Source organism: Oreochromis aureus, linkage group 8 (genome assembly GCF_013358895.1).
Source record: "Oreochromis aureus strain Israel breed Guangdong linkage group 8, ZZ_aureus, whole genome shotgun sequence".
Classification (NCBI taxonomy): domain Eukaryota; kingdom Metazoa; phylum Chordata; class Actinopteri; order Cichliformes; family Cichlidae; genus Oreochromis; species Oreochromis aureus.
Window position 1 is genome coordinate 26171471 of NC_052949.1, and position 25578 is coordinate 26197048.

A 25578-nucleotide genomic window follows, 5' to 3' on the forward strand; every position below is an offset into this window, starting at 1 on the left:
ATATGCTATTCCCAAGTCTCTTTTATCACAACCTGTCAGCGGAGCCACACAGGTACAGTACACAGAGCAGCTGCTGTCTGTCATCCCAACAGGTACAAAGGCACCAAAACTGAGCTGAAAAGGTAATCTGGCTCCACACTCCTGTTAGCCTTATGAAGTAAGATCACTATGTCTGCCCTATAATCCCTAATAATATGGTGTTACAAGACAAGAAATGAGGAGGAAAGAGAAGATCCCAAATGTTTATTTTCTTTATACATTACACAAAATACAAAAGTCCACTTGATTTCAGAGAGGATGTGAGGTACAAAATCAAAGACAAGCTTCCATGGTAATAAATACCCAAGAAATAAGAGAAGGACGATATAAAATGAGCAACTGCTTTGGAGAAAATGTGGTAAATAGAATATTTTACAACTCATTCATTTGGATGAAATCGATGCAGTCATACTGCATATGCAGTATGGCACATGTCCTGGTGTGCCACACCGAGTAGGATGCTAAAAGTTCCTGGTCACATACCAAGTATTTAAAATGGAGAGTTCAAATTGTTTCATGCTTTGATGCCAAATGTCTACAAGCTATATTTCTGCATAGGTGAGAGAGGATATGAGGGAGGACAGAGTAAAGAAACTCTCCTGTGTTCACATACATGGCATTTGGGTTAATAACTCCAATGGCTGGACAAAGAAATGCTTCCCTGCAAACTGACAACACAAAACATAAACAATATCATAGTAAAACATTATGAACTCCAAATGTAGCTAGAATGCTCAAAAGATCTCGACAGTACTGTGGGCAATGTTCAGAATATAACAGCTTAACGTTATGTACAGATATTAGCCCTACTGAGGGCTGTTGGTGATCGCTTTGAGAATGTCACATGTGTTCTTAGAGATGACCTCTTTCAGTTTCCGTACCCGACGAGGGCTAGATGCACCCACGTAACTCTCAGGCTGAAGGATGGCCATGCCATCGCTGACATTGCCCATGATGATGACCTGGCCCTCTGCAGCAGCAGCTGTGATGTTGGGGCATGGGCAGTTCCAGTCCATGTTGATAAAAGTGACCTCAAGGGGCTCCTTGCCAAAGAAGCGGAGACCCATCTTCTCATCTTTGAAGATCTCCTCCACAGTCACGAGGGCGTGGCCTGAGTCTTTCTCCTCTGTGAGGTCAGACATGCGACCCAGGATGACGAAGTCGCTGCGGCAGAAGCTCGTCACCATCTTGCCTCTCGGCTTACAGGCCTTGCAGTTTTGGTTTTTGGGGAAGGGGCACATCTCCTCACAGCCTTCTTTAGATTCAAAGTTGTTTTCATTTCCTTCACAACCTCCGTAAATGAAGGACTGACACTGCTGCAGGGTGGTGCTGTACGCCCACCGCGGCTCGTATGCCTTGCAGGGGCCTTGCAGGGTGGGGAGCCCACAGGGGCCCAACAGTTCCGGACCACAGCACTGCATGCACTCCTCGTATGTCTGGAACACCTTCCTGGGCTGCTGGCTGTTGTTGTGGCAGTGCGTAAAGGAGAAGCAGTTGTTGGATTTGGACTCGTAGTACCAGCTGACTTTCTGCAGCTCACTCCCACAATCCTCTGTGCTATCAAGGGGTTTCAGACATTCGTCAGGCAGGCAGCGGGTTTGGTTCTTGGGTTCAGGAGTTTTATGTAACTCTGTGGGCAACACAGTAAATGGGTGTTTGGCTTGCACTAAACCAGATGGGTTCTGAGCCGTGCAGGTGTAGATGCCTGAATCATGCAGCTGGGCATTATAGATGACAAGCTGACCGATGTTTGTGACCACCATGTTACCCCTAACATGATTGGGCCTCATGAGAACCCTCTCTACCCCATCAGGCATCTGCTTCTCCCATGTGATCTCAGGCCGGGGGCGACCGATGATGTCACACAGGAAGCTTGCCGTTTCCCCGACATTCACAGTCTGTGGAGTGGGGCTGCTGATCAGCACAGGTGGCTGAGGCTCAGTGGTGGGTGGGATAGTCGCCTGAAGGGTCGCAGTGGTTGGCCGGAGAGTGGTCACCTGGGGCAGAGAAGGGCTTGTGTTGGGCCACATCAGATTGAAGCGGCATATGACAACAGTCAGGGTGATGCCCTTGGAGCACGCCTCTGCATCCATGTAGCACTTGTTGTAGTAGGTCATGCCGTCAGAGGCGCAGGTGAAATGTGGCTCCTTCTCACAGCGGTCCCGGCATTTGCACACCGGCTGACCGTCCCAGATGTCACACTCAGAGCCCTGCTGAGTGCACATGAAACTGGCGCAGGTTGCTTCCTTTGGCATTCCCACGGGGCCCTTCTTTCCATCCACATAACGGGCTGCTACACAGCTTCGATTCCCACACACATTTTGACAACACTTCTCATAGGACTCGCACTCCTGCAAGAGGAGAAGAGGGAGAAAAAAAGTGCTGTGAATCCAAGATGGAACAAAACTAAACTTTCCATGTGGGATATAAACAGTTAAAAAAGTCAAAAGTAACTTACATACGTAAAACAGAAGCAGCTGAAAAATAACTACAGGTAGAAAGAGTCATGCATGATATGATATTTACAAATTAAATAGAAATAAAATAGAAATATTGCACCAATAAGGCACATATTCTAATAAAGTAAATAAATGTGTAATTGTTCTTTTTGTACAGTCATAATTACAGAGTCTGTCATCATTTTCGTGCACTTGTATTTTGAGTTTAATTAATTTGATAAAAACAAAATCAAGGACATCAAACAATGTGGCACAATACCGTCACAATAATATAATTATCCTGACTTTCTTTTTTCTTTCTTTTTTGTTCACTCTATTTGAAAATCCCACATGCACTATTAGCAAAAAATGAAACAAACCACGATAAGCCTTCATTCCAAGTTACTGCCATGACATTACCTGGTCAGATTCACACTCTCGTGTGCAGGTGCTCATGGCGTCTACCCACAGGTTGGGGTTCATATCATTGGGGCAGATCCCCCCGTGCGTATAGTCAATGTGGGTCAAAACTCCGACCTGGAGCTCCATCCACACTGACACACACGTCAGGAACCAGATCCAGCGCGGAAACAGCATCCACCACATCTTCAGAGCGGCGCGCAATTCAACAAGTGCTGAAAGTTAAAACAACCAAACGAACAAAGTAATGTGTGTTTCTGTGATCCGGCTGTAAATCAGTTCTACTCGAAATAAAGGCAGGTGTGCAAACGAGTCAAAGCGCATCAGTCTCCAGAGTCCGTGCGATGTGTGTCAGCTGATAAATTCACTTCTCTATTTATACCACCAACCCGCCGCCATCGCTGCTAACAAGACGCGCCAAGTAACTCGCAAAATGACAGTTATGAGTTTCTCCTTAGATGTTGAAAGAAGCTTAAAAAAAAGCGAAAAGCTGGCGGGGCACCTGCCTGTGAAAAGGATTGCTGGTAACCCCGTTTAACCCTTTGCGGTCCCCGCTGGCGCCAGGGCGCACCGTGCGCTATGACGCACGGAAAGAAAAGTCTCAAAGGCATTTTTCAGCTTACAAAAATGTAGTTCTTATTATTTAACGACTGCAAAACAACAAAAAACACATGTTAACACACATTCAGACTGTTTGAATTAAAGCTGCGTGTTCGGTTTTTACAGGTAACAAGAAGTGATGTACTTTGCCTTTACATACTATGAATATGCCAGTCTTATATCATACAAACACACACACACACACACACACACACACACACACACACACACACACACACATATATATATATATACATATAAGAAAAATGAGTCACTTTTGCACAAAATAAAAAGACAACAGCTGAAATCATGAAAATTTAAACAATATTTTAACTGTTCATCATTTAAGCATATTTGGAACAGCTAAATTTATCTGAGTGAAATCATTTAGAGGATTTTTCTTTTTTTACAGATGTTGAAACTCGTATTTTAACAAACACAATATGCTCTTGGAAAATACAGCATTTTTAAAGACAACAAAACCATGTCATAGTTATAATTTTATTCTCATATGCTTAATTTTTTCATTATTTAATATGACAACTGTTTGTAAAAATCTGTAATGAGCCAAATAAAGGGAAATTGTGACCTGCAGTACTTTGTGATCATCAGTAATAAATGCAGTAAATTTCCTTCAGGTTAGACATAATGATAATGTCGATAACAGCAACTATAAACAGAATCCATTTCAATGTGATTGCATTCATTGGGATTCCATGAAACGCACTGACGTAACTGATTACATACTGTTCCTCACTTTAATAGACTTTCTACACTGTGTAAAACAGGATAACTTGCAGCCTGAGCTCAGTAAAGCCATTTTAGCCATGTACAAGTTCATGCTTCTACTTGCTTGATACATTGCACACTCACTGGACTTTTTCTTGTCTCTGTAAATACATGCAATCTGTGATACGTGACTGGTGTTGCACAACAATCTCTATTTTCCACGTAGCACAGTTTTCCATTTATACAGTCCACATTCTTCAGCAGACTGCATACATCCTACAAAGCATGTCTTTGTACACAGGATTACTTTGAATTTATGCAAATGTACAGACTTGTTCTCAAATTCCAGAAAAGAAAAAAAAACGGTCTCTGAATCTTGGCTTGAGGACATTATTTGACAAGAACAAAGCTTAATTGGAGCAGTGAAACAGGTTATCACCCAAAACTTAAGCACTCATTTGGGTTTGGCTTCATATCCAAGACTTAAAATAGAAAACATGAGTCCAGCTTTCAATCTGTTCCTTAACAAGTCTGACTGGCAAGCCAGCAGAGGTGAGATGAGGACAGTGCAACTCAAAAATGGGAAAAAAAAATACTTTGAAGGTGTGCTCTGCAGTGGGCGTGAGAGTTGGCAACATGTTTAATGAATGAAGTTGTTATTATCATTTCTTCAGTCCTTTCCTGTGTAAACCACTTCCACTGGTTTCCTCCACAGTTCAGCTGAGGACAGGGTAGCTATTAGACTGCCTTCCAGTGCAATAACGGTGGCCTCATGCTGCGTTTAAGTATGTGTGTGCAGGAGATTGTTTGTTCTTCATGCAGACGTGGTGATTTTTGTGTAAACCTGTGTGCGTGTGTGTATGACAAGCTAATAAATAAAGCTTGTTTATCTGGATCTTGCCATGCTCCGGATCCTGTAGAAGGATTATTTTAGGTCCATTTCAGTGCTAATCATAAAAAACATATTCCCATATTCTACATGATTCACTATGTCACCTTATATTATTGTTTACTGGATATGTGTTTGTGGTTGGGGCAGCTTACTGTACTCTTGTTATTGGATATTCATTAGGAGCAAAATGTGTGCGTGTACACAGATGAAAATACCTGTCGCTCTCCCCAGGACAGAAAGAGTTACAAATGAGAGGTTTCATAATGAGGGAGGATTGTAAACTGTTAACTGTTGTCAAACTCAGTAAGGGCAGACACATCTTGGGGCTACAAATAATAAGCTTATTTTGTAGAATCACAAAAATTCCCCAGGTGTCAGGAAAATTACAAAATCATGAAATGGCATGCCCCCAGGTGAGAGGTTATGTGAGGATTTCAAGCTTTGATATCAGTTTTTTTATTTAGACTATTAAAGTCAACACCTGTCAAAGTTGAAGAGACATAACATCATCATAGTTTCTGAGATTACCCCAGTAATGAAGATCAGCTGGCTGACATTAGACCTTTGGTTTTTACAAAAAATGTTAAAAAGTATTTCGAAGAATTTAGCAACAGGTTGATGAAGTAAAACAGAATCCAAAGAAACAACTTTGACTTCGGCATCTTTAGCAAACATCTGCATGTTTGGTTGAAGAGAAATCGGCTGAAGTTAAAGTAGGACATCTGGCATTAAATATATATATAAATATATATATACATTTTTAAAAGAAATCTGTGCCATCAAACAGACACATCATCTCATATCATCATCCATCTGCTGTGGCAACCTTTAGGGAAATATGAGAGCGGCAATCTCTGGACAGTAATTAGAAAAAAGGTACTAAACTAAACTTGTCAACAGAATGTGAAATATCAATACCAGTGATGCTATGTCAAAGAAGTCTACACATGGTGTTGCAGCAATATTAGGTGAAGTTGAACCAGGGCCACAGGCTGTGGCTCCGTCCATGTCACAAGATGAGTTGAGTCAGAGAGTAATGTCTACTCTGTCCTGACAGCAGGCTGGGCTGATACGTTGGCAAACCTCAAACAGTTTCTGGGTATATTTTTGCAGTGGTGGTCTGCATTGACCCCGAGTAGCAACTTTGCCAGAGTGGAATTTGGCCAAAAATGTTTAGGTAGGGTGTAAGCACTGACACAAATACTAGGACCCAAGGTTTTATTTCAAAACTTTGTATTGCAACAAGATTATCAGTGCTTGTCCCCTTCAGTGGTTTTAATGTTGTGGCCCCTCATTTACAAATGGTAAATGGACTGATTCTTATATATACAGCTACACACACCTATAGTGTACATGCAAAAAGAAGCTACAAGGAAACTGACTCTAGCTTTATATTACAGTCAAATCTGACTAATGCCAGCCTTCTTGGTGACCACCTGGTATTTATTTCTCAATTTAAAACGAGTTATGCATTTCTCAAAAATCTAGGCCTCTTCTATGAATTTCCTGACATCCGTGGGTGGCCTAGACATATCAAAAGAACATCTTGCTCTGTCTGGTAGTCCGATATTGAGCAACACTGAGCAACATTCTGACAAGGCATCAAAAAATAACACTCAAACCTTCTCGCTGTGTCACTGTTGTGCTAAAGTTGTTTTTAATCTTCCTCTCACCTCTGGGTCCGATTCTCCACATCTGTGCCAATAGGCAGGGACCTTATTAAGGAAGCTGGCAGCACAGCTTTCATTCATGCCGCCCTATCAGCATTCATCAGTTTTGGCATGTTGGAGACAAAGAAAGGTGTGTGCCAGTTATCTGGGAAAAATACTGAGAAATGTTAACTGCAGTATTTCTGTGTGTGGGGCAAGAGACATCTTGCTGTAAGGAATCTAAGGCGAACATCTCTTCTTTGCCCTGTCATGGTCTCTGTTCCTACTGCATCAGAATTCCTTTCTCTTAATCCCCAATCAGTTCTGAGAACAGCCAACCCAATCTCCAATAACGTATCCACAGAATCAACGTATAAAACAATACAAAAAGCAACAAATCCCTCTCGATCCACAGTTAAGAAAACTCTTACATTTACTCTTGCCTTATTAGATTTTAATTTGTTGTATTTTGTACTAGTTTCTACCAGCACTGTAGTAAAATTACCATATTTTTGCCTGTTAGGATACATCAAGGAAGACACACAAGTTCCTTCAGTTTTAAGTGAAGAAGTTGGGGCAGCAGTCACTTTCCTGGATTGCTGACTGAGTGTGAGCACACTCTAGTGGATGGTTGGAATAATTACATATTGACTGGCACTAACGTTAGGTAGATTACCACCCAAAAACTGGTGATTTGCAACACTGTCTCTTTTTAAATAGTAAAAAAAAAATTATTTGCTGCATCACTGTATAAATGACATTCACACAAAGTACAACTGAAACAGTGTTGTTTTGTTTCACCTGACAAAAAAAAATTCCAAATATGTAAAAGAAATAATTTAAGAAATCTGTTCTGACTACAAGGCTACATGGGAATGATTCATTAGCCACAACTTGAATGGAACAACCCTCTTGACATCATCAGTGTACCTTTTTAAAACTAAGGCTCCTGTGTGTACAGTGTCTACTTGTGTCTGTCTCCACGTCGGGTGAGTGCTGAGTATTTGTTTGTGTATATGGGGATGGGAATGCACATTTGTGTCTCCGTGCGCCTGTTCGTCTATGTCTTTATGTCAGCTTGGGTCTTAGACTTCACCTCTCTGGGAACATCTCAGGCTCTCCAAGGTATGGAGGCCTATCTCCCCTCACCACACTCCCTGCCAGTGGCTGATGCCCTCAGACATTGGTGTGTTGGCGGTTCTTGGTGTCTGGGGCTGGGCGCTCATGTATGTACCGGCTCACTCCCGGTGGCCAATTGGCGGGGCCTGGCGCCTGTGGCCCGGCTGGGCCCCTTCCGGAGGGTGGGGTGCCCTCAGGCCTCTGGCCTCTGGGCCTGAGGCCCAGTCCTCTCTGGCACAGCTGGCTGCCGGCAAAGCCTGCGGGCACATCACTGCAACCCCCTCTGGCCTCTGCTCCGTGGCTGCTGGGTGACCTCTCGTTTGGGGCTCTCCTCAGCTCTTCCCAGGAGGGTGACACGTTTACCCCCCGGTGGTCCTCCTTGGGTCCTCGTATTCTGGGGCCTGGATCTCCTCCATACCTGCTTCATGCCCTGGGGGACGGGGCTATGGCTCCCCACACTCCCTAGCCGATCATTACATGGAAAAACCTTTTGAATACAAGCGTGCCGATCCATACAGGTGTGCACACAGGTGTACACATGGATTTTCACAGACACAAGCTACACCTTTCTTGGCTGCTACCTTAAAGCACATTGTGAGCTGTCGATCTTGCTTACTGCACAATAACGTGTAATATTTAGTATCTACTGTTATCTTCTCGTCTGTTTTTTCTTATCCCCATACAGGTGATCCAGGTATTTTGTTTGTTTTTCTTTCTTTTTTTCTCTCTTCCCCCTTTCTCAACATCTCTTCTCCCCTCTATTTTTCTTTCTCTCCCTCTCTTTCTTTCATTTTTTCTCCCTGTCCTATCCCCCAGTCATGTCTGTCCCGTCTGTAACAACCGAAAAATCAAATCAAATAAATACATAACTATAATAAAGGTCCATCAAATGGACCAATATGGCAAGGCCATGATGATCCAATAGGTAAAGTAAATCCGCTTGGCATCTTTCTTGGCCTTCAGACAACAATTCTGATGGCTAAAGATCCAAACGGGACAGGCAAAAAAAACCAAACAAAACAAAACAAAAAACTAAGGCTCCTCCAGAGTCACATAATCAATTATACAACTGATTTGCCTTCCAAAGCAGTAATCCACTGAGACCCCATTTGGAGTTTTAGGCCGCTGTGTAAGATATTCTGAAAATCCCGTCTGCATCCCTTTTTATCAAGTCAATGCAACCTTTGGTTAAAGTTCAACTCTAATAAGTTTCACTTCATATTATTCATTCTACCACACCTGTATTCCTGAGTTCCAAACGGATTCACCCTGGTGCTGGTAACTTTAAAAGAACTTTCTGGGTGTCTTTTATTATCTTTGCCAATAATCCCCACAAAAATGTGGAAGAGAAATTAGTTGCACACTTCAACCCATGTAAGTAGTATATAATTGGTACATTTGCATGTATGTGCGCACAAAAAGTTCCAACTTACATACTACTCCTAAATTCTACAAATAAGGTCCTCTAAAAACTCATCTGGTAGAAAAACCCAAGAATTAAACTGTCCTTTTTAAAAAAAAAAAAAAAATCTATTAATATTTTGGGGTTTTTAAAAGGCTTTTCTGTTTGGTTGTTTAAAGGGGTGGGCTTTAACCCTCTGGGGTCCCAACCCCTAACCCTAGACCAGGGGTGGGCAATTCCAGGCCTCAAGATTTTAGATGTCCTCTTGATCCAACACAGCTCATTTAAATGGCTAAATTACCTCCTCAACATGTCTTGAACTTCTCCAGAGGCCTGGTAATGAATAATCATTTGATTCAGGTGTGTTGACCCAGGGTGATATCTAACACCTGCAGGACCCCTGCCCTAGACAGTCACCCTGAATCTGGTGGCTGTTTTGAGATTAACTAGAATCAGACACTAAACAAAGACTCCTGCAGAAGCTGATATGATACATTTTCTTGCAATGGCATTATCATTACTGATGATTTATTAAATCTTTATCACAGATGTCCCAAAAGATGATGGTAACCTTTCAGATGCGCATTATGTTTTATTTTCTTCAGGTTTTTCTGTTGTTGTGGTGTTTTTGTTATGAAATGTTCTTCAGTGTTGTGAGTATGTGACGACTTGCAACCAACAACAAGAACACTTGATATGAATGTGTGACATTTTAGACTTGGTTAGCAGGATTGGTTGGACTTAAAATATGAGTAATTCTAAATTCATTTTTTAGATAAACAAAAAACAAGTCAATCTTCCAACAAGCCATTCAGTTTCAGTATTGGGTTAGTGAAGGGATGTCAAACTCATCTCAGCCACATGCAGCCCACTTTGACCTTAAGTGTGTTGGACCAGTTCATTCATTTCCACAGCACCAAATGACAGCTGTCGCCGCAACCAGTGAAGCTTCCCTTCCCGGTCAGTGTAAAGAACTTTAACTGCACAAATTAAGGCCCTCTATAATTCAGTTTTTCTGCATCATAAAGAAGTTGCTGTAGAAACTTTGGGCCTGTAAGAAATATATGGGTAAAACTGCAGATAGAGTTGTGGTAGCTCTTAAGAAAATATAGTTAATATAGTCCTCTGGACTTTGGATCTTATGTTTGACACACTTGGCTTAGAATAACAAGTTTACAACAAACCTGTTATGTGCCCAAACTAAGAATAGAGCACATTAATCTCGTAGCATCCACGAGGTCACAGCAACCCACCTAGAATAAAGCTTCCACACCCAAGTGGGAAAACGTAATGGTTTTCATTTGAAAGGCAGCATTTTTTTTTTTTCTTTAAATCAGACATATGGCTAAAACAAAGTAAACCCCAAGCAGTCTCTTTAACATAAAAAGCTAATATCTTCATTGTAAAATGTTTAAGTCATATCATATTTGACCCTTTGACATCTGCCAGGTTGCTCTGGAGCAAGTGTTAGGGTCACATCTACCCTTCACTTACTTGGCATGCAAATGACAATCGTGCCTGGAACCATGACTTCAATGAGCAGAAACAAAAAACAGAAGGTTTTATGCCCCAGCACCATTTAAAGACAGCACAGCAATTTTGTTCTTCCTTTTTTATATATAAAGGCATTTTCATAATTCAGATTTTGGTGGTACATAATTCAAGTTTTTATAGATTTGGTTCACAGAAGAATCACATAAGTAACTGAGCACACTTCCCTAGATAAGACAATTCTTAAAAAGTAGCTTAAATAATAGTACAGTACAAAAATAAGTGGGTTTATCACAAAAATGTAGGTTTTTTTTCTCATGTGAAAGGTACAGTGGCACATTATTCTTCTTTGTAGAAAATATGAAATTAAAAAAGTTCCTCCTTTTTTTGTTGTCATGTTGTTTGTTTTGCAGCAGAGAGCCGATTAGAAAACGATACATTCACTGGCTTTCTTTATCCCACTGGCAGAAGGCACTAGAGAGCAGACTTGGCTCAAATGGCATTTGCACTTATGGCTTTTTTTTTTTTACTTGCAGGACAATCAGAGCCAGAAACTTCCTACTGAAACATTTGATTATGTCCTGATGTGTTTTTTGACAGACACTGCAACTACTTGCAAGTGCTAAATGACCCAAGTCTGCAGAGGAGCTCATGCTTCATTCAAAGACAGCAATAAGGTTCCTGAAAATGATAACAAGTGCACACAGAAAGTATTCTTCAGTTCCACTGCCAGGTTTAAAACAGAGTCAGACTGAAGTGAACTGAGCTGAATTCCAGACTCTGGTTTACAACATCGGGACAAAAAGGCAGTTCTACTGTGCCAGTCCTGCATCTTTAGCCATGCCGTAGAAGATTCCTCTCTTAGATATAAGGTTTGTAGGAGTATCAAACTCGGCTATCCGTCCCTTGTCCAACACCAGCACTCTGTAAGAAGAAAGGAAGAGAGTGGGATTCATTCACAAGGCCTGTACGGGTTTTAAATCAGTACATTCTCATTTTCTTTTACACACGCATCACATTATCAAATTTACTCGTACTTTGCTTTTGGTAGAAAAGCATCGATATTGTGTGTAAATCTCAGGAATTGTCTTCATGACTATTCGTCCTTCAAAATAATGAGCAGTTATTTCTAAAATAGTTTTAAAGTGGCGCATTGCTGCTCATTTTCAGCGCCATTTTTCTCTTGGACCGGACTAGAGTAGCTCTGCATGATTCAAAATAATGAATAATAATCTTCTCTTTTAAACTAGATGTTTTAGCCACATTCTCTTTGAGGACATCCTCCCTTTAAGCCAGGGATGATAAGATTGGCTCCTCCTTGCAAAACAGAAGAGTTCCCCAGCAGGTCGGCTACAACCAGAGTTTTGTTCCCAAGATGAACATACTAAGCACTATCCATCGTCTATGAGCGTTCGCCATTGTAACAGTATATATAAATATATGACAGAAAAAAGGAAAAGCAGGTGGTGCATTTGTCCTTCAAAGTAATCGTAAGGTACTAACCTTGTATAATCCATTATTGTGTTGAGTCTGTGTGCAATGGTGAAGACAGTGCAGTCTTCAAATTGAGTCCTGATGGTGGATTGGATGAGGTCATCCGTCTCCAGGTCGATAGCAGCAGTAGCTTCATCAAGGATGAGGATCCTGGTCTTCCTCAAGAGGGCTCGAGCTAAACACACTAGCTGCCTCTGGCCCACACTGGAAACACACCAAAATCCAGTGAATAAAATAGCATTTACAGACAAGCCTTGTTCACCGTGCTTCTTTGTCTTTGAGCGTACCTGAGGTTCTCTCCTCCCTCTGAACATTCTAGGTCCAGTTTTGCTGCCTGGTTACTGACAAACTTGTGGAGGTGAGAATGTTCCAGGGCTTTCCACACCTCTTCATCGCTGTACTTCTCAAAAGGGTCCAGGTTCATCCTCAGTGTCCCAGAGAACAGCACAGGCTCCTGAGGCACACACAGAAACACACGTGAGCAGGAATAAGCTACCACAACCCTGGTTGGAAAGGAAAACTGACAGATGGACATTCAGCTAGGCTCTCACTCGAATATTATTCGATGCTACAGGGTGAACTTGGGTGGGTGCAGGGTGGTGGTGGGTATTACTGGTAAGGTGCAAAGCACTAGCTTTAGTTTACAGCAGACGACAGATCAGCAACTAAATTAAGAATTAGCAGTCAACATAACAACAATCTAAATAACCCCGTTTATGTGACTCAAGCGGTTTTCACATAATCTTTGAACAATTTTTACAATAACATTTTTATTTTCGGTTTTTTATTTTATTTTATTTTTTAAAAGAACTCTAATTTAATTGTATTTTATTTTCTTTCTCCACTAACTCCAACCAGTCGAGGCAGATGGCTGCCCCTCCCTGAGTCTGGTTCTTCCTGTTAAAAGGGAGCATTTCCTTCCCACTGTTGCCGAGTGGCTGCTCACAGGCGGTTGTTTGACTGTTGATTTCAGATGTTTCCCGACTAGAGACAGCTAAATATAGCGCTTGAGACAGCAGATATGACATTCAATAATATTAACTGCACTATGTGCGCATTGGCTTAAAAGACTTGGTCCTTGAATTACCCCAGACCCTAATAAGTGGTAGAAGTAAATGGATGTTTTTTTAGACTGTAATTACTACTCTGAATCATTTAGTTTAGTTTAGTTTTTTTTTCTGTTGATGTATGAGATCTAAACTGTACATATTTCATTGAAAAATTAAGATTATTAGCACAAATACTGACATATAAACCATTTTCAAACATACAGGTGCTGGGCTTCACCGAGTGCGTCATTGAGGCAGAATTTGACAGTCGTACCTGTGGAATGATGGTGAGTTTAGACCGCAGGTCGTGCAGGCCTATCTCTGATATCTTCACGTTGTCGATGGTGATCTCGCCTCCCGCAGCTTCCAGCAATCTGAAGAGGCAGAGCGTCATCGAGGACTTGCCAGCCCCCGTACGACCCACGATACCAATCTGCGCAGAAACACACAGAGTTGTGTTGAACACCCCACTGAGCCATTATTCTGCACTGATAAATAAATCATCTCAGCATTTCCTCCCCACACCTTCTCTCCTCCCTTGACTTTTAGCGTGATGTCCTTCAGAACGAGGTCCAGTCCCTCTCGGTACCGAACGCTGTAGTCGTTGAACTCCACATTCCCCTGCATGGGCCATTCAGGTGGGGGCTTCTTGTCCTCCACCTCCCAGGGGGCCTGTAAACACAAACACAGCTCTTCTTGGTAGGAAAACTTTCTGAACAACTCATTAGCCTATTTGGCTTCCACCAGAACAGATTTGTTTATCACGCGAAGAAGTCAGAGAGCTGAACTTCTTTGCACAGCCACTCGGAGATGCCAAATATTTATTTCACCTCTGGGATGCACCGGATGCTTCAAACAAAGGCTTTCAATAACAGCTATACCAACTAATGCACAGAAGGGGCACTTTCTGTGAAGGCTGCTGAAAAAGTACACTGTGTACAGTATAAGTGCAATGTTTCTCTGCAACAGAGGGGCCCTTGTTGGCAGCAGGTAAGCTAACATTTCTGGAACCAGTTACAGTTTATAGGTCTTGTGTTGCAGAGTTGAGCAACAAGGCAGTTTTTTTTTTTTTTTTACATGGCTAAATTCCTACATTTTAACCGTAGCACAAAGCCAACACCACTTTAAAAGCAAACACATGAACAGTCCCATCTTCACAGAGTATTAGAAAGGTGCTTAAAGGGAAATGTGCATTCATGACCTACCTCTGTCTTGGTCTCAGAGTACTCCTTCACTCTCTCCACTGCTACTATGTTGTTTTCCAGTTCTGAAGTCATCCGCACCATCCAGTTCAAAGACATGGTCACCTATTGAAACAATGCCTTATGAAACATTCCAGAAATTTACAATAAGGGATACTGTGTGTCCACCACAGCAAAGTAAGACAACGCAAAACAACTTCCAGAGCCTTGTAAATAAAAAATGACTTACATAAAAGACATTAAGACAAAATGAAAAGTTTTAAATTGAGCACAAAACAAGTAGGTCCTTCACCTGAATGTGAAGCAGCTCAACTAGATACAAAAGAACTGAAATTACAATATGAAGACTTATTCACATATTATTTCATTCAATTAAAGCTGTATAATATTTGGTGAAGTTTAAGGAAAGCATTGGCATGCAAGTAAAGTGAAGTTTATTAGCTAAAATTGAGCAAAAGGATAAATGATGTTACTTAACAACCCCATTTCCAATAAAATTGTGATACAGAGTAAAATGCAGATAAATTCAGAAAGCAATGATCTGCTTTAAGTGAGAAAATCTGCCATTAAATGAAGCTCATTCTTAATTTGATGACAGCAACATATCTCAAAAATACAGAGACAGATCCATGTTTACCACTGTGCAACACCCCCTCTTCTTTAAACAACAGTCTGTAAACACTGAAATTGCTAAAGCACATTATAGATTAGAAGAGTAGAAACTGTGAGGCACAGATGATAAAATATTTAAAAGGATAAATGCTAGAAACTAATTATGAAGTAATAGGGCTTGTGTAAAATAAATTAAGATCCTTTGCTAACCAACAAACATGAGTTTTCATAAAGTTAAAAGTAATTGATAAAGTGATAAGAGGCAATACTGACAACAGTTATAGCGCTCTAGATTTCAAGCAAACAATAGGCTAAAGAGGATAAAACACTGATTTGATCCATGGTAAAAATACCAGTGACTGCAGCTTTACTGAGAAAGCATTATAAATATAAAAAATACTATAAAGTGATATTATTACTGGTTAAATGAGATATCTAGATCATATTGTTGTAATAGCTGTAGTAGTACCTGTAGAGCATAGGACACCGACAGACCCACGAGGCCGGGACTAAGACTGTCCTTTCCTGTCACCGCAAACAGGCCAGCAAACAACACAATGCAGTTTCCAATGAACTCAATTCGCACTCCGAGCCACCTGTAAAACAGCAGATGCAGTTGACCTTAAGAACACCTGAGAAATTAAACCACGGGATAATTCAGCACCTCATGTTACAACAATAATGACTTATACTCATTACGCAGACACAGGTTTTAGAAATATTCTTTATCGTGGAGCAACACTATAGTAAGTACAGTATATCTACTTATGTGTGTATAGACAGTGTGTGAATTCCTTTTGTCCTTTTAACTCTCTGCACTCAGCCACCAGATTTGTTTCACATTAACACCATCTTTCCAATAAGATGGACAGATGTTAGAAAATCTGCTTTTTAAAAAAGGATTAGGTGAGAACTTTGATATTGACCTTGACCTTTCTCACTATGTGTTAATAGACCTGTCCGCATTGAATAATACTTGTTATTAATCTCTGGCTCTCTTCCACAGCATGTCTTTCATCCTGTCTTCCTTCTCTCACCCCAACAGATGGCCCCGCCCCTCCTTGAGCCTGGTTCAGATGGAGGTTTCTTCCTGTTAAAAGGGAGTTTTTCCTTCCCACTGTCGCCAAAGTGCTTGCTCATAGGGGCTCATATGATTGTTGGGTTTTTCTCTGTATGTACTATTGTAGGGTCTACCTTACAATATAAAGCACCTTAAGGCGATTGTTGTTGATTTGGCGCACATAAATAAAATTGAATTGAGTTGAATATTACCTATGCTACACCCAGTTAGCTTAGCTTATCATAAAAGCTGCACAGCGGTGCAAATGATTTGCTAAGCTTTGTTAGAAGCTAACAAAATTTCACTGTGCACTTTGAGTTTAAACGCTCATTGTAGTTAACCATAATAAACCTACAGACACGAGCAGCATTGATTTTCTCATCTTGTCACTCAAATTTAAGGCTGAATAGAATAGAAGAGAAGATGTGTTTGAGCCTGAGTACCGCTTACCTTCCTATGGTTATAAACGCTAGATATTCGCCATTTGTGCACACGAGACAATGAGATTTTTAAAAAACCCACCTTATAGAACTTTAGGGGCTCCATAAGTAACAGATTATGTGCAGCCATAATTGTGACAATTTGAAACAAAAGAGACGCAGAATTTTTACATGCAGTGGCTGTGCACAGAGCGACACAAGAACTCTTTTTAACAAGACTGGAACACAGCTGCTTCTGTGCTGGAGCAGGATACTTGCCTGTTTGACACTATACCAGGGTAGTAACTCTTTTGGTTCTCATCCACTTTCATATCACTCATCAGAACAAAGGCAGAGTGCCTGCCATATGCTCGGATTACACTACAGCCAGTGATGGTCTCAGAGAAATGGGAGTATATGGGAGAGCGGCTGACCGACTCCAGACGCTTTAGCTGCCGAGACGTGGCAACGTAAAATCTCTACAAGCATTGAGGGGGAGAAAAACAGACAATGTTAAAACACAACAAGGCTATCCATGTGCTCAGATATGTTTAAATATGATGCAAATACAAGCTCGCACGCATACACACGCACACCCACACAGAGTAATGAAGAAAGCCTATGTTAACAAAACAACTGCAGATATTTCATGCTGAGCTTTTAAGCGTCGATAGTAATACAAATAACAAGATTCACTGATAAAATCCACAAAGCTGACAGAACAGGTGATTTTTATCTGCAGGTGTTTTGTTTTTCATTACACATATATCTACATCCAAATCAAATTTATACACAAACAGCCATAATATTTCTGAAAGTGTTAGAAGCTTGAAGCGATAGTTCTGCTTTTCTGAGTATTTAGTAGTTTCTCAGCACAGTGAGATTGAAGACGAATACGGCAGAGAGACAAGCGATGCAAAGTGGATGCCATGACAAAGCTGCAGGAACAACATTTAGTGTTACTGTTAAGCTGATATTAGTTGTATGAGTGTGCAGTTAGTATCACGTAGTGAGGACACAGAATATTCCCTTAAAGACAAACTGATAGTTGGTAAGGAAATGTTTGGACAGTGACACAACTTTTATCATTTTTGCCCTTTATGCCACATTTAAAATGAAAGATGTAATTATATTTATTAAAAAAAAATTGTATACACAGTTTTATATGTTCATGGTGTGAAATGTGACTTGACAAGTAACCCATGTTATGGATATTTTTATTAGTTACACAGGAAAAGGTTAGACTATGAGACATATATACCTGATGTTGTCATGACACAACATGTAGCTAAATGAGCCCACTTTAGGTTCAATTCAATTCAATTCAATTTTATTTATATAGCGCCAAATCACAACAAAAGTCGCCTCAAGGCGCTTTATATTGTACAGTAGATAGCACAATAATAAATACAGAGAAAAACCCAACAATCATATGACCCCCTATGAGCAAGCACTTTGGCGACAGTGGGAAGGAAAAACTCCCTTTAACAGGAAGAAACCTCCGCAGAACCAGGCTCAGGGAGGCGGCCATCTGCTGCGACCGGTTGGGGTGAAAGAAGAAAAACAGGATGAAAGACATGCTGTGGAAGAGAGACAGAGATTAATAACAGATATGATTCGATGCAGAGGGTCTATTAACACATAGTGAGTGAGAAAGGTGACTGGAAGGAAAAACTCAATGCATCATGGGAATCCCGGCAGCCTCACGCTCTATTGCAGCATAACTAAGGGAGGATTCAGGGTCACCTGGTCCAGCCCTAACTATATGCTTTAGCAAAAAGGAAAGTTTTAAGCCTAATCTTGAAAGTAGAGATAGTGTCTGTCTCCCGAATCCAAACTGGAAGCTGGTTCCACAGAAGAGGGGCCTGAAAACTGAAGGCTCTCCTCCCATTCTACTTTTAAATACTCTAGGAACAACAAGTAAGCCTGCAGAGCGAGAGCGAAGTGCTCTAATGGGGTGATATGGTACTACAAGGTCATTAAGATAAGATGGGGCCTGATTATTTAAGACCTTGTATGTGAGGAGCAGGATTTTGAATTCAATTCTGGATTTAACAGGAAGCCAATGAAGGAAGCCAAAACAGGAGAAATATGTTTCTCTTTCTAGTCCCTGTCAGGACTCTTGCTGCAGCATTTTGGATCAGCTGAAGGCTTTTCAGTGAGTTTTAGGACATCCTGATAATAAAGAATTACAGTAGTCCAGCCTGGAAGTAATAAATGCATGAACTAGTTTTTCAGCATCACTCTGAGACAGGATATTTCTAATTTTAGAGATGTTGCGCAAATGGAAGAAAGCAGTCTTACATATTTGTTTAATATGTGCGTTGAAGGACATGTCCTGGTCAAAAATGACTCCAAGGTTCCTCACAGCATTACTGGAGGCCAAGGTAATGCCATCCAGAGTAAGAATCTGCTTAGATACCATATTTCTAAGATTTTCAGGGCCGAGTACAATAACCTCAGTTTTATCTGAATTAAGAAGCAGAAAGTTAGCGCCATCCAGCTCTCTTATGTCTTTAAGACATTCCTGCAGTTTAACTAATTGGTGTGTGTTACCTGGCTTCATGGATAGATAGAGCTGCGTGTCATCTGCATAGCAGTGAAAATTTATGCTATGTCTTCTAATGATGCTGCCTAAGGGAAGCATGTATAATGTAAACAGAATTGGTCCTAGCACTGAACCCTGTGGAACACCATAATTGACCTTAGTGGGTGAAGAGGACTCTCCATTTACTTGAACAAATTGGAGTCTATTAGATAGATATGATACAAACCACTGCAGTGCAGTACCTGTAATACCTACAGCATGTTCTAATCGCTCTAATAGGATATTATGATCAACAGTATCGAACGCAGCACTAAGGTCTAGCAGGACAAGCACAGAGATGAGTCCACTGTCAGAGGCCATAAGAAGATCATTTGTAACCTTCACTAAAGCTGTTTCTGTGCTGTGATGAGCTCTGAAACCTGACTGAAACGCTTCAAATAAGCCATTCCTCTGCAGATGATCTGTTAGCTGTTTGACAACTACTCTTTCAAGGATGATATGAAAGGAAGGTTGGAGATTGGCCTATAATTAGCTAAGACAGCTGGGTCTAGAGATGGCTTTTTAAGTAAAGGTTTAACTACAGCCACCTTGAAGGCCTGTGGTACATAGCCGATTAATAGAGATAGGTTAATCAGGCTACCCTTCAACTACAATGATTAATGACTTAATAAACATTTTAGTTCATTCTAAAAGCATTAATGTGTACTTACTAAGATAAAAAAAAGATATCTGCAAACATCTGCAGAAGACAAAAATAATGGATGATCACAGGATCCGTTACTCATTAAAAAAAGTGTAACACTCTTTAGGATGTCCGTAAATCATTATCCAAACCTATGATAAATCGAGATGCCACAAGAGTAAATATAGAGGGTTCACCACAAGGTGCAAACCAGCGATCAGTCTGAACATAAAAAAAAAAAGAATTGGGCACTGGTTTAAATCACAGGTTGAGTTGGAGCCTGGTGAATCTCTCCCCAACCAGTCGCAGCAGATGGCCCCGCCCCTCCCTGAGTCTGGTTCAGAAGGAGGTTTCTTCCTGTTAAAAGGGAGTTTTTCCTTCCCACTGTCGCCAAAGTGCTTTGCTCATAGGGGTCATATGATTGTTGGGTTTTTCTCTGTATTTATTATTATAGGGTCTACCTCACAATATAAAGCCCCTTGAGGCGACTGTTGCTGTGATTTATGTATAAATAAAATTGAATTGGATTGAATTGAATCATTGTCTTTGAAATGTCTCACAAGTTTTTGTTGCACTGGCAGAATCGCATATTATTCTCCAACTACATGCTTCTGTTGGGTCAGATTACTCTGTAAATGTTAGTGTTAATTTCCAATCTTCTGTGGATCATATGCAGGTATATTTTCTGCTGACAGGCTGTAACGCAAACACGGTCTCACATCGCTGGGCTTTTCGCTCAGATTCAGGCAAGCATTGAAGTTTAACAGACAACTTTCTTCATCTACTACACCTTCTGTGGCATCAAAGCTTAAATTGTGAAAATTGTGTCACTTCCCAATCACCTCCAGACCTAACTGTATTATCCTAAATCAGGGGTGGGCAACTCCAGGCCTCGAGGCCCGGTGTCCTGCAGGTTTTAGATGTGTCCTTGATCCAACACAGCTGATTTAAATGGCTAAATTACCTCCTCAACATGTCCTGAACTTCTCCACAGGCCTGGTAATGAACTAATCATTTGATTCACGTGTGTTGACTCAGGGTGATATCTAAAACCTGCAGGACCCTTGAGGCCTGGAGTTGCCCACCCCTGTCCTAAAGCCTTTCAAAATACTATAAGAAAAACCTGTAGTGAGTTTGCACCTGACAAAAAGAGATTCATACTCATTCATATTCTAGTCACCTAGTTATTGGACAACTGTTTGAGCCTTCAACTAAATGCCTGCACAATTAATTGAAAGCCAAAGGGCTGACACTTCACAATTTCATCCCAGCGATGAGTTAGATAAATCTGTGATAAGCAATAATAAGCTGAGATAACCCTGATACCAGAAAAGTAAAAAGGACACCATGTGTTAAAATTGTTATTTTGCCCTTTAACTGCATATAGGCAACAAAGTGTTGCTTGAGGGCTGAGACAAGAAGCTAAAACTGCATTTAAAATACCTTCTTCAAGCACCTTTTCTATGAGGCTTTAAAACTGACGACGTTGTTAAGCTCGTGAAAATTAAAATATAGATATAAAAATCAGCAGAAATATCTTTTGTGAATGTTAGTCTTGATTATATCTCTTAACATTAATTAAAAAGTATATTAACACAGCAGTGCTGAACACTCTATCGAGAGATACCACTAACATTAACCACTGCTGCTGACACCAACACCACTAAACAGATTAGACAGGGCTGCTCTCACGGCAGAAATGTTTGCCCTATCCTCAGTGAAGTTACTCATCTTCTGTTACTCATAAAGAAATGTAGTTTATGCATGAGCTTTTTAATAAGTAATACGAGCTCCCAAACTAGAACCAAATTATACTGGATCCTTCAAGGCTGGGGCCAACATCTACTGAAATAACCTGACAGCATTTTAGCCAAAATTACCCCAATTGTATTTTTTTTGGGTGTATATGGGACAACATATATGATGATACCGATGTATCTGTAAGAGGCCAATATTGACAGTTAATCTAAAGCGCAAAGGCCCAAATATGTTTTGCAAAATCAAAAATCAAATTCCTTAAAAACTGTTCTTTACTGCTTTATGAAACCTCGCGGAGGAACAGATTAGGTTCTTTTTGACACACTGAACAATGTTAAGAGCAGGAAAAACATGTACGGCCCTTTATAAACATCTGATTAGCAGTTAGTAATATTATTTCTGCCCTAAGAGAAGCCCTGCCTCCGTGGATCGACTGTAACGAGTGCTGGGCTGTATACCTTTATATCTGATACACAGAGACGTTTCTGGAATCTGGAAGAATAACTTTAAAATGGAATGTGTTCACTTCCAAGCTCGTATGCAGGAGCACTGACATGAAAACTTTTTGTTATTTGACTTGCTAAAATAACAAAAAGTGGCATCATATCTATTCTTGAATCAGAACTGACAGGAATTTCTGAACTGAACGAGTTCACTGAAAAAAATAACATCGACGTGAAACGAGCTGGTCCTGATGTTTGTGAAGAAGAAAAGGAAGAAACTTGAGATTCTGGTTTTATCCGATTCTCACGAGAAGGCAGCGGTGGGGAGAATTTCATGATTTGATTTCAGAGTTGAAGCTTTCATACAGATTTCAGCATGTCGGTGGGGCTATTTGAGCATTGTTGGGACCGCATCTGACGACACAGAGAAATCAATTCAGAGAGCTGATTGACTCTGAGCGGCGTATAGCTGTGTCTCACGCAAAGTACTATTATTTTACCACGTCTATATTCAGTACCAGTGCGCGCTTTGAGATATGAGTGCCAAATGCAGTGACCTAATTGGTCAGATGTGTTCATGCAGTAACTATAGCAACAAGAACAAACAACATGATCTACTGTGCAAATACATGTGTGATAGATATTTCAGGTCATACTGCCCAGCACTAACTCTAACCCAATTCACATTTGTTGATTACAGCAAAAAACAGTTTAACTGACGTTTTGCTGCATTTTAAACCCATAAAACAACTGAACCAACTACGGCTCACACAGTCTTAAACTACAGACTGGTCACTGAGCGACTAAGGCCACAACAGTTTATGACTACTGGACTAGACCAAACCACACAGCAACTAAATCTAGAACAGCAACGATCACTGCCTCAAACACATGCAGCTGTTTACTACCACACACACACACACACTCACACACACACACTCAACAGCACTCGCAGACATGCATGTTATATTAATGAGTTAGCAGACTCTTTTCCTATTTACCTGAACCCACCAATAGAACACCATTAACGGGGCTATGACTATGAGGAACATTGGGGTGAGGGCACAGCATATGAGCAGCACATTCAGTGTGTACCAGAAAGTGCGCATCCATATGTCAATATTGTCTGGGATCTGGGAGTCTATAGCATCCACATCTTTGCTGAAGCGGTTTAGTAACCGCCCAGTGGGGGTGCTCTCGAAGAAGCCCTGCGGAGCTCGCAGGACCCCCTGAAGTAAGTTGCGGTGTGTGAGCTTGGCTGCCTGCAGCATACTGTAGGCCCGGCACAGCAGGCAGTTAATCAACAGCAGCACACCTGCGAGACAGGAGGGGAGGGGGTCAGGTGTGACAACACAATAACGCCTGCGTTAAATGGATGAGCAGCCTGTGAGACAGCGACTTCCAGTGTCAGTGCAGGTTTCCCAGAGTCAGTCCTCAACGGTGCCACTTACACACCTCATAAGTGGCATTTTATCATCATATTCTTTGCTTACTTTTAATATCTAATGGAAAACAACCAGATGTGGAAATTTTAAAAGAAGACTAAATAATTAAACATTTCATTAACTTCAACAGAGAAATGTGAGATACTGCTATCATTTCACCTAAGAAGGTGAGGTCACACTGGCCTTCGATAAAAATAAAGCTTATTTAGTTGTGTTAACAGAGCTTTACCACTAGAGGGGGGTATAGATCACTAAAAACTGACTGACGTGACTTTGATTTTGTTCACGATACAGTGATGGTGTGAATGTGTTTAGGAGCGTGATCTGTGAGGTATGTGTGTGTGCATGTGCATCGCAGCAAGCTGCAGGCAGGACAGGAAGTGTTTTGGCTGTGGAGAAAGAGCAAAGTGAATTTACAACTGAAAAGGAAAAAATGACAGCAGGAGGTGCTCATCATGGACAACATTGCAGGCTACGGAGGAAAAAGCCAGACCTGAAGGTTACAAATTTTGCTGCGGCAAACATGCAAGCAGCATGCCACTTGAGGAAGAGGAAGAGCCCCACATTTTCAAGGAAAAGAGGAACTGAGAGGACACATTTGGCACGCGAGCCACACTGCCACCCGACCCCACCCAAGTACCTGCACAAAGACGTATATGACAGCCAGGGGTACTATGACAACAGCAAAAATGGGTGTGCTGGAAACAATAACTAAAATAGTGGAGAGAGAAACGAAGAAGGTGCCCAGGAACATGAGCACAGTGGACGGCAGAGCCTCATCTATCACGTAGATGTCCTTGGAGAAGCGGTTGATGATGCGTCCTATAGGGGTGGTGTCAAAGAAAGACTGGGGCGTGTGGAATTTGTTGGTGAGCAGGTTAACGTGCAGCTTCTTGGCTGCACCGATGTTCCCCATGGCTAATGTGAAGGAAGCAATCATGATCAGGATACCTGGGATTAGGTTAAACCACAGGAGCAGAAGAAAAATTGATTAGGGAGAGGAAGGTTTCATTGTAGAATGAGAAAGCAGCTGTTATAAATAGACATGGGCAGCTTCTGTCCTGAATGTGAGGTAGTCAGGGGAGCAGTTCACCATGAAAGGAGCCGCAGTTACAAAAAAGGATGTCTCTTGTATACAAGAACAATGCTCAGTGTGTTCCAATTAACGATGCTGTGATCAGATTAACTCTCCTTTGGCTCACAGCATCTCTTCAGAGTTTACTGTACAAAAGATAAACATTTTAACTGACTGCAAAGCAAATCTGTTCCGATTATTTCAGTAAAACACAAAGAAAAAGCTGTGAGGGTGGAAGTGGAAGTATAAAGTAGGCATTCAGGTTCAACAATCCAACATGGCAGCTGTTTGCATTTCCGCATACGATACATGCATTTAAATGAACAAGGTTTGAACAACATTCAGCATCAGCGTTTCTTACCTTGTGCAAACCCCAGTGCCGCGTACACCCCCACCCTCATCTGAACATTTTCCGTGGTGCTATTCGTCACGGCGTCGTTGGTCCACTCGCTGAGCCAGATGTTTGTTCCGATGGCGGCAGCGCTCTGACAGCCGTACAGGAAGCAGATGACCACTGACAGCAGTGGTCCGACTGCCTTGACATACTCCAGGTACACCTTTCCTTTCACCTGGGATCAAAACAAAAGATAATTTAGGGGTCGTTGTGGTCCAACCAGTGACTACAAGGTAGTTGTCTTTCAGTGAACGCTGAGCAGTCATGGGTCGGAACATATAAAAGCTCATTGGCATGTGCTTTAAAGTGAGCAATTATATATTTGCAGGTTAAAAAAAAATTGAAATATGATGCACCAACCTGGCCGGTTTCTGCCGTTTCTGCCTGGATGAGTTTCTCCATCTCGCGTGGTTTCTTCTTGTCTTGCGACTCTGAATGTTTCCGCTGGCTGCAGCCATGTCTCCTTACTGATCGGGACCTGGGGTTCTCTCCGTCTGCTGACATAATGCTCATCTGCCTGTAAAAAGGGGCACAGGGCAATGAGCTCATGCTACTGAACAGGGGTATCTAGTGGCGATGATGCATTTATTCAACTGTTATTTTGTGCAAATGACTCCA

General features: G+C 41.3%; 2 protein-coding genes across 4 annotated transcripts in view; both read right to left on the reverse strand.

Moving 5' to 3' along the window:
* Positions 1-215: 215 nt before the first annotated feature.
* Positions 216-3313, reverse strand: wfikkn2b (WAP, follistatin/kazal, immunoglobulin, kunitz and netrin domain containing 2b). The gene is made up of 2 exons (XM_031753370.2): positions 2898-3313; positions 216-2390 (listed from the first exon to the last, which is right to left on the reverse strand). The coding sequence occupies exons 1-2, from the start codon at positions 3081-3083 to the stop codon at positions 846-848; spliced, it is 1731 nt and encodes a 576-aa protein (XP_031609230.1). The 5' UTR covers positions 3084-3313; the 3' UTR covers positions 216-845.
* A 7572-nt stretch (positions 3314-10885) lies between these two features.
* Positions 10886-25578, reverse strand: part of abcc3 (ATP-binding cassette, sub-family C (CFTR/MRP), member 3) — a 57938-nt gene continuing 43245 nt past the window's right edge. Inside the window, exons 21-31 of one of the 3 annotated variants that reach the window (XM_031753337.2) lie at positions 25321-25477; positions 24928-25135; positions 23048-23361; positions 16895-17094; positions 15606-15732; positions 14528-14629; positions 13848-13994; positions 13597-13755; positions 12561-12727; positions 12283-12477; positions 10886-11703 (exon numbers count right to left, since the gene is read on the reverse strand). In XM_031753337.2, coding sequence (XP_031609197.1) covers positions 11592-11703; positions 12283-12477; positions 12561-12727; positions 13597-13755; positions 13848-13994; positions 14528-14629; positions 15606-15732; positions 16895-17094; positions 23048-23361; positions 24928-25135; positions 25321-25477 — 1888 coding nt within the window. In that variant the 3' untranslated portion in view covers positions 10886-11591. Of the gene's footprint in view, positions 11704-12282; positions 12478-12560; positions 12728-13596; positions 13756-13847; positions 13995-14527; positions 14630-15605; positions 15733-16894; positions 17095-23047; positions 23362-24131; positions 24443-24927; positions 25136-25320; positions 25478-25578 lie in introns of those variants that run through there. The other 2 variants (XM_031753338.2, XM_039616206.1) reach the window with 2 other exon arrangements.